The sequence below is a fragment of the Desmodus rotundus genome, chromosome 1 (assembly GCF_022682495.2).
Source record: "Desmodus rotundus isolate HL8 chromosome 1, HLdesRot8A.1, whole genome shotgun sequence".
Classification (NCBI taxonomy): domain Eukaryota; kingdom Metazoa; phylum Chordata; class Mammalia; order Chiroptera; family Phyllostomidae; genus Desmodus; species Desmodus rotundus.
In genome coordinates, this window is record NC_071387.1 from 122,481,237 (window position 1) to 122,496,664 (window position 15,428).

A 15,428-nucleotide genomic window follows, 5' to 3' on the forward strand; every position below is an offset into this window, starting at 1 on the left:
CCCAGGCAAGGATGCCTCTCTCACCTCTTCTATTTAACATTGTACTAGAGGCTCTGGCCAGTGGAAACAGACAAGAAAGGGAAAAGGTATTGATATATGAAACGAAGGAGTAAAATTATCTCTTCTATCAGATAATATAATTTTGTATATAGAAACCCTTAAAAATCCACTAAAAACCTATTATAACTAATTAAAATTTCAGTAGAAATTCAAGATACAAGATCAGTATGCAAGATCAAATGTATTTCTATAAACTGCAATAAACAATCCAAAAGTGAAATTAAGAAAATATTTCAATTTATAACATCCAGAACCAGAATACTTAGAAATATATACTTAAAACCAATACTTAGAAATACTTAAAAAACTTCAATGAAAGAAATGCAAGACTTGTACTCTGAAAACTACAAAACATTGTTGAAATAAACTAAAGATCTAAGTAAATGGAAAAACATCCATATTCCCCCAACAGGAAATTTAATATTGTCAAGATGGCAAAACTCCCCAAATCGATCTTCAGTTTTAATGCATTCCCTATTAGAATCCTAGCTGAATTCTTTGTAGAAACTAACCAGATAAATTTTAAATTTTATGAAATTGAAAGGGACCCAGAAGAGTCAAAACAAATCTGGGGGAACAAAAAAAGCTTAAGGTGGCAGAACTCCAATTCCAGATTTCAGATCTTACCATGAAGCTATAATAATCAGTGCGATGTGGTGCTGGCATAAGGATAGATATGGAGATCAATGGGATATAACTTAGAGTCCAGAAATAAACCTCTGTGCTTACGGTCAACTGAACGTTGAGAAGGGTTCCGAGATGATTCATTGTGGAAACGTCTCTTTAATAAATGGTGCTGTCACAACTAGATAGCTACGCACAGAAGGATGAAGCTGAACTCTTACATCACATACAAAAACAATATCAAAATGGGTCAAAGAACTAAAAACAAATGCTAAAATATATACATTTATAAGAAAACCAAAGGAGTAAATTATTCATGACAGTTTTGGCCATGGATTCTTAGATATGATACCAAAGCACAGGCAATGAAAGAAAAACTATATATAAATTGTACATCAAAATTAAAAATTTTGTCTTTTAAAGGACACGTATCAAGAAAGTAAATGACACAGAATAGGAAAAACTTTTCAAATCATGTATCTAATATGGAATTTTATCTATAATAAATAAAGAACTCACGATTTAACAACAAAATGAAACAATCCAACTATATATGGGCAAAGAATTTAATAGACATTTATCTAAAGAAGATATAAAAATGGCCCAAAAATGTAAAAAGTACTCAACATCCTTAGTCTTTAGGGAAATGCAAATCAAAACCACAATGAGATACCATTTTATACCCACTAGAATGGCCATAATCAAAAACACAGAAAAATGTCAACCAAGCACTGGTGAGGTTGTGGAGAAACTGGAACCTTCTTACATTACTGATGGGAATATAAAATGGTATACCTAGTGTGAAAAAGAGTGTGGCGGTTCCTTATTAAGTTATACACACAATTACTGCACAATTCAGAAATTTCACCCCTGAGTGGAATAATCAAAACCAAGAGAAATCCAAAAGAATTGAAACAGGTACACGAAGAAAAAAAATCTTGTACATGAACGTTCACCGTAGTACTATTTACAACAGCCAAGGTAAAAACACCCCAAACATCTGTCAGCTAATGAGTGGATAAAAAATGCAGAATGTTAGAATATACACAATCCAATAGAATGTTATTTGGCCATGAGAAGAAATGAAGTACTGATACATGCTACAACATGGAAAACTTTGAAAACATTATGCTAAATTAAAGAAGCCAGACACAAAACCCCACAAATTACGTGATTCCATATATATGAAATGTCCAGCACAGGCAAATATGGAGAGACAGAAACTAAGGTAGTGATTGCTTATGGCTAAAGGTAGCAGGAGGTGAAAATTAAAAGGTACAGAGTTTCTAAGTTGGCAAAAATGTTCTAACAAATGATATCATGATGGTTGCACATATCTTTGAAAGTATAAATATTATTGAGTTTATTGAGTAATTGAAATACAGTACTGTGTAAGTTTAAGGTGTGCGGCATACTGACTTGACATAGATTGTGAAATAATTACCAGCATAAGTTTAGCTGATATCAACCACCTTATGTAGTTAAAAAAGTTGTTTTCTCCCTTGTAATAGGAACTTTTAGAATCTACACTCCTATTGATTGTATACATGAAAATTTGTACCATTTGACCACCTTCATCCAATTCTCCCACCCTTAACCCCTGCCTTGATAATCACTAATCAGTACTCATTTTTCTATGAGTTTGGGTATCTTTTTAGATCCCACATATAAGTGAGATCACACAGTATTTGTCTCTCTGTCACTTATTCAACTTATCATAACATTGTCGAGGTCCATCCATGCTGTCACAAATGGCAGCACTATGGCCGAATAGTACTCTCTTGTGTGTGTTTACATATGATATTTTTAACACATTTATCTCTTGATGGACACTGGGTTGTAAAAAGGATAGAACTGCACATTTTAAATGGATGAATTCTATAGTATGTGAATTATATCTCAATAAAGTTTTTAAAAGAAGGAACGAAGGGATGCTGGTAAGGCGGGAGAGGAGAGAAGAGAAGAAGCGGGGTGTGGAAAGAAGGGACATAGGGAGGGAGAGAGAAAGAAAGAGGAACATAGTAGCCCACATACTTATTGAGAGAAAAAGTGGATCAAAGATATTAAATTTTAAGAGTATCTTGATATTTTCCACAAAAGGATCTTGTGGGTTGTTGAGGGAATCGATGTTCACTCCGAATGATGTGCTAGTAATCACATCCATGCTGTAGGCCCCGAAGATGCTGAGTAGAGAAACAAAGACATGGAAAATTAAAATCGGCAACTCTTTAAGCCTCATCCAACACATACAGTAAGCAGGACATGTCAATTCATATGCTCAGGAAAGACAGGTAAAGAGTCACACAACTGTCAAACCGTCAACTGCATCATCTGAAAACTCTATGCCCCTGTCACACTCAATCATGAGGTACTTATCAGGGGCCAGTGATGCAGCTGGCCCTGTGCTGGGGCTAAGGGGACACCAAGGCAAGTCAGACCCACCTGCGAGCACAGGGAGATTAGTCAGAGGGATAGAGACCCACAGTCAGATGAACTACAGTAGTGTGTTTGAGTCTGGACAACAGCAGTTCTGTGTGTGAGTAGGACAAAGGGTGGATAATGAGCTTCCTAGTGGAAGCAAAAAAGGTGACATGGACCTAGGTCTTGTCCCATCGCAGTATCTATACTCAGAGCTGATTCCTCTTCAGCACGTTACAGAACAGCAGCACCCTGGTCTGAGTTGCCAGGAATGTCATCCCTGCTTCTCTACAGTCCTGCTAAAGCTCCTGAAAGACCCGCTCTCCTCAACTCTGGCGAGCTGAGGTTGCCCCGAGGGCGGACTCACTTCTTTTATTTTTAATGAATAATTTTAAAAAATTGTTAATAGATTTTATTTATCTATTTTTAAAAAGAGGGGAAGGGAGGGAGAAAGAAAGGGAAACATCAATGTGTGGTTGTCTGTCACACGTCCCCTACTGGGGATCCGGCCTGCAACCCAGGCATGTGCCCTGACTGGGAATCAAATCAGTGACACTTTGGTATGCAAGCTAGCACTCAATCCACTGAGCCACACCAGCCAGGGCTCATTTCTGTGAAATATAAGAACTAAGAATATTCCTGGTTCTAAAAGTAATAATAATAAAAAATCACTCCGAAATCAATTTGGGGAAATCCCGTAGGTAAGTGATCATATGTCCCCAGTTTCCTCAGACCAGTCCCAATTTACATCAGTTGTTCCTGCATAATTTTTTTAATGTCTTACTTCAGACAATAAATAATATGGCCGCTCTACCCAGAGTCTGTACAGGACCTTCTCTCTTTTAGACTAAAGAAAGAAGTGGCGGTAAGATTTAATGTTTAGTATTTTGCTGGTATCCTCACCAAAATCATGCAGGGGTTTAAGTTGTTCCAAGTTCCACATTGTAATTCCCTGCCACACCCACTGCCCGCCAATGTGTACCAGGGCCTTCCCCTGCCACTATTCCACACTCTCTACCCTGAACCCTTTGGTAGAATCATGTTTCTCCTTTCTGAGCGATGTATCTTTGTCTTCCAGAATACCCACGGAGACGATCAAGCAGACACATTAATCCCGGCTCACATACACAAGAGAAGGCATTTCCCCCCGGCTGCCCTGCCTTTTTGGGAGAGCCACATCTTCTTGGGTAGCCCAATGTAGTTCTAACACCACACACCTACTTCTGCTTGGTCATAGGGTAACTCAACAGTGGGAATTTCGGCTCTGTGGCAGGCAGCTGTTGGGTCTTGGGGAAGAGCTCAGAATCCCAGCATCTGGGCTTCTACTCACTCTTTCAAGGTGATGGGTTTGCCTTTCTCTGCTTCCTTCCTCAGGTTCCGCACCAACACATCTCCATACTGGCCAATGATAGGGAACATCTAGACACAAAATATAACACCACTGGGTGTTAAACGTGAAGACCCAAGTCCTAGAAGGACCTGGCTTTCACAAGCATGGAGTAGTAAGGGATATTTTGTAATGAATCTTATAATGTCATTTCTAGGACATAAAGATAAAACACCTTTTTTAGGAAGCTCACATTCAGTAAGTTACCCTTGGAAAGAAATGATCTTATTTTTTACCTGTCCCCAGATGCATTCTTTAAGTTTCAAATTAAATGTCCTCTTATATTCTTACCTCCTTGAGCTTTCCACTAGTGAAGGTTGGAGACAGCAACGTTCGTATTCTCTTCCAGTTTTCATCCTCAGCCACAGTGATGGCACTTTTCATAAATCCCACTGGACCAACAGCCTGGAGTTGAAAGCAAAATACATTTTGTCTCATATAAGTTTTGGAGGTCTTAACAATTGTTAAGTGGGCATCAATTATTCAACAAATATTTAGTGACTGTCTACTTAGTAGCAGGCTCTATGCTAGAAACTCAAAATGTCTAGGTACCAAATGTCTAGAATCTCATCAAGGTGCAGGAGATATCCAGTCACTTGATGTGATATCCAGCCTTTATATTCCAATCTCTTTTTCAAGGCAAATGATCCATGTGGTAGGGAAACTGCTCTTCCAGAGGAATAGATAGGAGTTAAGACCTATTATTGGGTTGGTCAGAAAGTTCACATGTTTTTTTCCCATAAAATAAGACACATTTATCATTTTCACCAATAACTTTATTGATTTGGGTATTTTCAGTATGTCAGCTATCTCCTGTGTTTTATAATGTTGACTGTTCTCAATTACTGTCTCAATTTGATCGCTATCAACTTCAACTGGTCTACCCAACCATGGAGCATCACCCAGCAAGAAATCTCCAGCATGAAAGTTTGCAAACCACTTCAGACACATTCAATCTGTCACAGCACCTTCTCCATATATTGCACAAATCTTTTGTCTGTGTTTGAGTTGCATTTTTACTTTTCTTGAAATAATAAAGCATAATATGCTGAAAAGTGTTGCATATTTTCTTCCATCCTCAATATTAAAATGGCTACACAAAAATTCCCCAGTTTTGATAAGTTATTTTGAAAATGCATGCTGATATGACAGCTGTCACAATACAATCTAACAAAATTGTTTTGAACAAAGTTAAAGACAACTAAACACTATCAGAGCCACCTTAGGGGAAAAACCTAATGAACTTTTTGACCAACCCGATACATCCTCCAGAGCTGTGCGGGATAAAAAGGAATTCGTGACAGATAGACAGAGCCTTGACCAACTCTACCAGTTCTATCTTTACTTATGTCTACAGCAGGAACAACTTGAAAAAGGGGTGTCTAATATGGTGGTTTTTTATAAAACAGCAGTTAATACTTAAAAGATAAGGTATCTTTTTCTATTCTGGAAAAAAAAAGATACAATTACATGGAAATCCTCTTCCCTTACATTTTCCCACCAGGGATAGAAGAAAAAAGAAAGAGGTAATTCTATTTCTCAGTTTGGGACTGGACTATCAAGCCAACCTGCTGGAGACTTTTCTTTCACTTTTCTAACACTGTATTTTGGTTTAAAATGGACATCTCAAATACACACTCATGAATTTTAAAAAAAAAAAACAAAACCAACTCATCAACTAGAAAAGAGGGGAAAGTTCCTCAACTTGAAAAAACCACCTACAAAATCTACAGGTAATATCGTAGTGAGAAAAGCCTGGGGTAACATCACCTGGTGGAGTAGAAGCCTCCTGCCTTCATTGCCCCCCCCCCCCCCGCAAAAAAACCCCCACAAAACAGTTAGACAGCTATCCACACACACAAAAATATATCTGGGAGAGCTCTGGAGTTTACTCAAGAAAATCAGCAACAGAATGGAGAAAAAAAATCCTAAGAATAACTATACAAAATGAACAGGGAGTATAGTTTATTGTGCCTGCATCACCTCATCTCCCAGGCCAGTACCACTCAGTGCCAGAAGGGAACTCCCAAGCCTGGGAGACTCCCCCTTGCTGATAAAAGAACAACAGGGTGAGTGACAATTTTCGCCACTCATTCAGGGCATTGAACAAATGACCTGCTATGGATTCACTATACCCACTATATTGGTATAGGTGAGAAGTCTAGGCACAATTAAGAACTAAGAAGAGCAGGAACTACAAGTATCAGCCATGTGGTATGAGTGAACATGAGTTTTTGTCCTGCTGCACAGAAGACCCCAAAAGCCTTTGCTGCTGAGGAAACCAATAGACAGCACAACCACTGTGAACACCCTGCCGATTTTACTGCTGATAGCCCCACATTTACAAATTCCAAGAGCCTGAGTCCTGCCCAACCACACTCCACCCCCCAGGGTGCTGCCCCAACTCGTGCCATCACCAATGCCCTGAGCCCCAGGATATGTGACAGAAGCCAGCCCTGGCCTCTGTGACTGGCCATGTGCATAACACCAGACCAGTCCCCTGCAGATTCTCAGGTGCCTAGAGTCAGTTCTGACTCCTGTTAATGGACTACACTGACGCATATGCCCACAGCTAACTACTGTAGCCACATACTTACACACTTTTAGCCTCAATTCCATTTGCCAGACCCCACAGCTGTGCATGTGCTTGTAGGTAGCTGCTGTAGCTACATGAGTATACACTGATAACCCAAACACTCTAGGCTACTATTATGCCCACAGTTGGCCCCAGCCCATTCCACTAGAATTGGATCTCACCATTGGACATGTGGGCCTGCAGTTAGCCCCAAGAATTTGCATACTGCCAAATTTGGCCACCACTGCTGCCTGCCTGAGTCAGTCAGCACTAGACCTGTTGATTCTGTTGAAGACCCCAACAGCCCTTGCAGCCACCGTGGACCATAAACAGCTCTTGCTGTCAAGGATCATACAGCTGGTTGTGTTGTGAACCCCAGCTATCTGACCAACATTGCCTCCAGGCCTGGAGCCACCACACACCCCTATGAGGCATCCTGTGCCACTAGATGAGGGTCACAGCATGCCCCAGTGTGCCCCAACCCACTGGTAAAGATCTTTCCTTACTCAAGTTACTTTATAAAATCTGCAAGAGGACTTCATAAATTCTGCAGCAGGACACAAAAAATCATGGTCAATCTTGCCACATGGCTAATACTGGTAGTTCCTGCTCTTCTTTGTTCTTAATTGTCTCTAGACTTCTTATCTATGCCTGGACAGTGGGTATAGCAAAACCACAGGAGGTCATTTGTCCAATGCCCTGAATGAGTGGGGAAAATTGTCACTCACCCTGTTGTTTTCTCAGCAAGGGAAAGTCTCCTGGACTGGGGATTTCTCTCTAGGCACCACTGCAAAACTACAGTAATCACAAAGAATCAGGGAAACATGACACCACCAAAGGAACATAATAAACTTCTAGTAACAGATCTGCCCAACAATGGAGATCACAAATTGCCCTGGCAAGGTATTCAAAGTACTCGTTCTACAAAGCTCAGAGAGCTAAAGAAAACAGATAAAAAATTTAACGAGATCATCTAGTGTCATATTCCCTGACTCTTCATGACTCCTGTAGTCTTGCAATGGTGTCTGTACATCGCCATCGACCAATTTTTATCTTAATAAATTTAATTTTTAAAAAATTTAACAAAATCAGAAAAAAATACAAAAAGAGAAGTTTGACAAAGAGATATAAAGCATAAAAAGAAAAAAAATAATAAATTTTGAAGCTGAAGAGTACAATGACTGAACTCAAAAATTGCAACATAGAGCTATGTGAGCAGACCAAATCAAATAGAAGAAGTGAATTTAATGGCAAATCACTTAAAATTATCCAGACACATCCTACACCCACATGTGGTAGATAAATGTCAGGAGGGATATCTTAGCTGTGAGGGTCTCCCCTGAGAAGCAAGCGGTCTCAGCCCCACCCCAGTACCCCAGCCCAGGGATTCAGTATCAGGAAGAGAAGTCTTCAAAATATCTAGATGTAAAAACCAACAAGGATTGAGGCTGAGGGAGCCGGAGAGTTTCTAGAGCCACAGGCAGTTCCTCAGAAAGGGATCACACATGGACTCACTCCCTCTGAGCTCCAAAACAGAGACAACATTTTTAAAGGCACCAGAGACATATGGGGAGGAACTGAATTGTCCAGCATCAGGATGAGAGCTGGAAGGGGCATCTTTCTCCCAAACAGAAATGCTGACAGAGGCCATTGTTCCTTTGATGAGCTCTTCCCCCACAGAGCCTGCAGATGGGTGCCATATCTGAGACTCCACCTACCTGACTCACAATGTTAGCCCCTCCCTGGTGACTTCCTGATGCCCTTCCCAACCCAAGTTTGGGCATGCCCAAGTTGTTTCCAGAGGCTTTTCCTTATGAATGGACTGTCTTGGCTAGTACTTCAGATTTTTCTAAAATCTCTCAAACAAGAAGCATCTGGACTCAGCAAGCTCTGTATCTCTTGCTTAGTGGCTACAGGCCAGGCACTAACAACAGTTAGCCTTGGTTCACAGCTTGGCCTCTGCTGGGCACCTCCAAGCCCAGCACAAGTGGCAGCCATCTGCACATCACTTTGTAGCTCATGTCGGGTGGCCCTGGGGTAGAACACAGACAGTGGCTGACCTTGGCCTGTACTTACCAAGATTCCCCAGAGCCAAAACACCCAGTGGACAGCTATAGACCACACTGAAGCATCACCACCCAACCACCTCCACAAGCAATACACTCAAGGGGCAGACTCAACAGGCACCAGAGTCCTGCTAAATTCCTGCTCTGTGGGGTAAGCCCCAGCACAGCTGATCCTCCACAGTGGTTGGAGGTCAGTGATCAGTGGTTGTAGCCATTCCTTGCAGGTCATCAGCATGGGTGGGTAAATACCTTCCAAGCACATGCCAACAGCAATCAATACTCAACTACAACAGGAGGGTGTACACAGCCCACAAGGGGGCGCATCTGGAATGCCTGATCGAGTGAACAGAGGAGCAGTGCCTAGAGGACACCTGCTGCATTAGACCACTCTACCAACCCCAGGAGACACAGCAGCTCTACCTAATACACAGAAACAAAAACAGGGAGGCAGCCAAAATGAAGTGCCAAAGAAGCATGTCCCAAATAAAAGAACAGAACAAAACTCCAGAAAAAGAACTAAACAAAATGGAGACAAGCAATCTAGTTGCCAAGTTCAAAACACCAACTATAAGGATGCTCAATGAACTTAGCAGGAACTTCAACGCATAAAAAAAAGATCGGTTAGAAATGAAGGATAACAATCCAAGATGGAGGAAGAGTAAGTGGAAGCTACACTAACTTCCTCCCAGAACCATTCTGGAATTATAACTAAATTGTACAGAAATCATCTGGAATAACTAACTGAGCACTAGCTAGAGAGAAGCCTTATAATGAAGGTCAGAAAGAAGAAACCACTTCACCGCAAGACTGGTAGGGAATGCAGAGGTGGTGGAAGAGGGCTAGCTAGGCTCCCACAGGTGGCAGCTGAAGTTCTGGAGGGACATTTCAGTGACTGGGGATTCCCCCTGAGAAGTGTGAGGTGTAAACCCCAAACTGGGCTTCCCAGCCTATAGCAACAGAGCTGGAAAGGAACCCAGACAACATCCAGTTGTGAAAAGCAGCAGGGTTTCTGTCTGCTGAGAAGAGATAGCTGGAGAAGAAGAGAGCCTCTTAAAGTGCCAACACACAAAATTTTATTTGCAGGCACTTACCCTGGGCTCTGGAAGAGGGAGGGCAGAGTGGACTAGAGACCCTTGAGGAGAGTCTTGGGGCTAGTGGCTCTGGGGAGAGAACACAAGGAACAGCTACCAGAACCCCTGTGCTAAGTCATCCCCCATACTGCAGAAGCCATCCTTCTCAGGCAGAGCACTCCTCTCCAAGTGGCATAACCTCAGGGGAAGCAATAGCCTCGCTGACAGGAATTACTCTGCCCCACCCTGTGATGCTTAAGCCCAGCTGCAGATTACAGCTTGATTATATCAATAACTAATAAGTTTAACATCTGATTAGTTTAGTAGCTAAGGCAGAAAATACAAAGTAGCAGCCAAAATGGGAAGACAAAAAAACAGACCCCAAATGAAAGAACAAGAGAATCCTACAGAAGAAGAACTAGATGAAATGGAAGCAAGCAATTTATCAGATAGAGAGTTTAGAGTAATGACTATAAGGACACTCAACAGCATGATAAAAAACCATCGAAACCATAAAGAAGAACCAGTCAAAAATAAAGAATACATATCTGAAATAAATAATATACTAGAAGGGGGGAAGAATTTTCAGGAACCACCATAAAGGACACATGGACAAAACCAAGGTGGGGCGGCATCAGGGAAAAGAGGTGGGTATGGCTTGGGTTGAGGGGATTAGTGGGGGAAAATGCAGACAACTGTACTTGAACAACAATAAAACTAAAACTAAAATAAAATAAAAAGATGGAGAAGAGAATCCTTGATTACCATATTTTTCTGTGCATAATGTGCAGCCATGTTTTTGGCTCAAACTTTCAGGAAAAAAACCTTATGTTTTAGTTTTTTAATTCAATTTTTAATTTATATTTAGATACTTATTTGTCTGTATTATAAAGGAATCTTAGCACTTATGTGTGAACACATTATGGTACAAGAAATTTTATGTAACAAATAGTTATAAAACACAAGAACAGATACAATGTACAAGAAATTTTATGTACCAGTACCACCCATGTATAATGTGCATCCTTATTTTTCCCTCAAAAATTTGGGCAAAAAAGTGCACATTGTACATAGCAAAATATGGTATATTCTTTTCTTATGATAAAAATCATTACTATAGATAAAGTGCAATGGTTTTCAACTTTGGTTCTCAACTGGAAGATCTAAGGAGTGACAGATTCTGCTTCATTAGGTGTGAAGTAGAATCTAGAATTTTATTGAATAATTATGAATGAATCCAAGAGGATTCTAATCACCTCAATGATTAAGAACAATGCAGGTATGGAAAACTCACTAGATGTAAAGTCAGGAAGCTTGATCATATGGTATTTGTCTTTCACTGCCTGGCTTATTTCACTTAGCATAATGCTCTCCAGTTCTACCCATGCTGTTGTGTAGTTGAGTAACAATAAAAAGAAAAAGCAAAATAAATAAATAAATAAATTGCATTCCAGAAAGATTATGAGACATTACCTTCCCACTTCCAACTTATGAGCTTGTCTACTATAGCACACCGATGACAAAATTGAGAGTTTTTATTTAAAAATAAATAACTGTATAGTTAATATTAAAAAAATAAAGTCAAGAGGATTGAAAAAAAAATAACACACTGGAAGGAATAAACAGTAAGTAAGATGAAGCAGAGGATCATCTGAGGAGCACTGTTTCGAAAGGCAACGTAGAAAAAACACCCAAGCAGAGCAGCAAAAAAGAAAAAAAAAAGAATTTTCAAAAATGATTCCTTGACAGGTGTGGCTCAGTGGATTGAGTGCTGACCTACAAACAAAAGGGTTGCTGGTTTGATTCCTAGTCTAGAAAACATGCCTGGGTTGCAGGCCAAGTCCCCAGTAGGGGCTGCACAAGAGGCAACCATACATTGATGTTTCTCTCCCTCTCTCTCTCCCTCCCTTCTCCTCTCTAAAATAAATAAATAAATAAATTTTAAAATAATAAAAAAGAAAAGCAGTTAGTTACCTACAAGGGAGATCCCATAAGACTGTCAACTGATTTCCCAACAGAAATATTGCAGGCCAAAAGGGATTGGCACAAAATACTCAAAGTGATGAAAAACAAGGACCTACAAACAAAATCACTTTACTCACCAAAGCTATCATTTAGAATCCAAGGACAGATAAAGGCCTCCCAGACCAAAAAACAAACAAACAAAAAAGCTAAAGGAGTTCATCACCACCAAACCAGTATTACAAGAAGTGTTAAAGGGACTTAGAAGAGGAAAGAGGAGGAGTAGGAAGACAAAAAGAAGGAGGGGGAAAAGTAGAAGGGGAGGAGGAGGAAGAAGAAGGGGAAGGAGATGAAGGGGAATGGGAAAAGGAAGGGAAAGGGGAAGAAAGAAGAAGGAGAAAGAGAAGGAGAAGGAGGAGAGGAGAACGACAACAATATAAATAATAAAATGCCAATAACTACATATCTATCAATAATTTCTTTAATTGTAAATGGTTAAATGATCCAATAAAAAAACATATGGTGGCTGAATGGATAACAAAACAAGACCTTTACATATATAGTCTAAAAGAGATTCATATGAGATTGAAAGACACACAGACTGAAAGTAAAGAAATAGAAAAGATATTTTATAAAAATGGAAACAGAAAAATAGCTGGGGTAGCAATACTTTTATCAGATAAAACAGGTTTGTTTGTTTGTTTGTTTTGTTTTTTTAAAAAGGCTATAACAAGAGACAAAGACCCAGTGATTTCACTTCTGGCTATTTATCTAAAGAAACTCAAAACACTGCTTCGAAAAGATACATGCATCCATAAAGTCAATGCAGCATTGTTTACAATGGCCAGCATATGGAAGCAATCTAAGTATCCATCAGTAGAAGAATGGATAAAGAAGAAGTGGTACATATGTACAATGGAATATGATTCAACTATAAAAAAGAATGAAATCTTGTCATCTGCAACAACATGGATGGACCTAGAGGGTGTTGTGCTTAGTGAAATTGGTCAGACAGAGGAAGACAAATGCCATATGATTTTGCTTATATATGAAATCTGGAAGGGTAAAATAAACAAACAAACAAAACAAACAACCTCATAGATACAGAGAACATTTTGACAGTTTCCAGATGGGAGTGGGCTTGGAGGGATGGGTGAAAATGGTAAAAGAATTAGAAACTACAAATTGGCAGTTACGAAAAGGTCATGTAAAATATAAATAGGGAATATAGTCAACAATATTGTAATAACTGTGTATGGTGTCAGATAGGTACTAGCTTTATCAGGACGATCACTTCAATAGTCTAATACTACATTGTACATCTGAGTAATATAATATATCAAATATGATTGAAAAATGAAAAACATTTTAAAAATAAAAGTTAAAAAACAAAACAATTAAAAATGTAGCTAAAAATAATTTGTTGATGGATCAAGAATATAAAAATATGTAAATAATAACATCAAAAACATAAAATAAAGGAGAGCAAAAGCATTTAGTTTTAAACAAGAACAAAATTATCTTAAAATAGATGGTTATATCTAGAAAATATTTTATGTAAGACTCATGGTAATCACAAAGCTTGGTAGATATAGAAGAAAGAAAGAAAGAGGAATCAAAGCATACTACTACAGAAAATCATCAAATCCCCCGAAAAAGACGGGAAGAAGAGAAGAAGGAATAAAGAACCTGCGACACACCTGGATTAACAAAATGGTAATAGTAAGTCCTTACCTATCAACAATTCCTTTCTATATAAGTACATAGATGACTAGATAAAGAAAATGTTATATATATAATGGAATTTTATTCAGCCTTTAAAAAGGAGAAAATCTTGCCATTTGTGACAACATGGATGAATCTGGAGGACAACATGCTAAGTGAATTACGTCAGACACAGAAAACTAAATATCACATGGTCTCACTAATATGTGAAATCTAAAAGAAAACAATTAAACTCATAGTAAGAGAGAACAGAATGTTGTTTATCAGAGGGAAGATAATGATAATGATCAAAGATCACAAGCTTTTAGTTATAAAATGTATAAGTTCTGAAGATGTAATGTACAGCATGATGACTATAATACAGTTAATACTGTATTTTGTACTTGAAATTTGCTAAGACAGTAGATCTTAAGTGTTCTTATCACACACCAAAAGAAAAAAGTAACTATGAGAGGTGATGAGTATGCCACTTCTTCTGTAGGAATTATTTTAGGAATGTATGCATAGTTCAAAATACTATATTATATACTGATATACATACATTTTATTTTCCCAAAATAAATATATAAAATTTTTTAAATGGTGAAAAACAGTATGCTTCCCCCTAAGATCAGGAAGAAGGTAACAATCTCCACTCACACCAATTCTATATAATATCAGACTGAAAGTTCTAGCTAGTAAGAACACCAAAAAACAAAAAGAAGAAATAAATGGCATACAGGTTGGAAAGAAAAAATATAGAAGTGTCCCTATTTTCAGATGACATAATTGTCAATGTACAAAATCATAAGGAATACAAAAAGAAAATCTCTAGATTCAATGAGTTCAACAAGGTTGTAGGATACAAGAGCAACACAAAAATCAACCACATTTTCATACAATGACAACGAATATGTGCAAACACAATACCATTTGCAATCACTCCAAAGAAAAGAAAATATTTTTGGTGAAAATTTAACAAAACATATATAGGATTTCTGTGCTGAGAACAACAAAATATTGGTGAAAGGCATCAAAGAAAACCTAAATAAATGGAGAGACATATTGGTATTCATGGATTGAAAGACTTGACCTAGTAACAATATAGGTTTTCTCCAAATTAATCATAAGACTAAATTCTTATCAAAATCCTATCAATTTATTTATAAATATAGATAAGCTTATTCTAAATTTGTATGGAAGGGCAAAGGACATACAAAAGCTAAAAGAGTTCTGAAGAAAAGTGAGAGGAAATCATTCTATTGCCAAGACTTACAATGTAGATACTATCAAGATAGTGTGGTACGCAGGAAGAACTGGCAGAAATGGGACTTCTGGCGAAGGCGGAAGTATAGGTAGATAAACTTTGTCTCCTTGCACATCCGAAGGAAGGACAACGAGAAATTTAAAAACAAAAAATAACTGGAACCATCAGAAAATGGAACTAAGTCCAACAACCAAGGAGATAAAGAAGAAACATTTATCCAGACTGGTAGGAGGGGCAGAGACAGGAAGCCAGGGTGCACAGGTCTCACGGCATGGCAGGGCTAGAGGGTGGAGCA

At 38.7% G+C, this 15,428-nt stretch overlaps 1 protein-coding gene across 1 annotated transcript in view; it reads right to left on the reverse strand.

Annotated features, from left to right (window-relative positions):
- Positions 1 to 15,428, reverse strand: part of LOC112314814 (cytochrome P450 3A12) — a 61,660-nt gene that overhangs the window by 31,025 nt on the left and 15,207 nt on the right. Inside the window, exons 5-7 of the mRNA XM_053910404.2 lie at positions 4,781 to 4,894; positions 4,433 to 4,521; positions 2,719 to 2,867 (exon numbers count right to left, since the gene is read on the reverse strand). Of these exons, the coding sequence (XP_053766379.1) occupies positions 2,719 to 2,867; positions 4,433 to 4,521; positions 4,781 to 4,894 (352 nt within the window). The remainder of the gene's footprint in view (positions 1 to 2,718; positions 2,868 to 4,432; positions 4,522 to 4,780; positions 4,895 to 15,428) is intronic.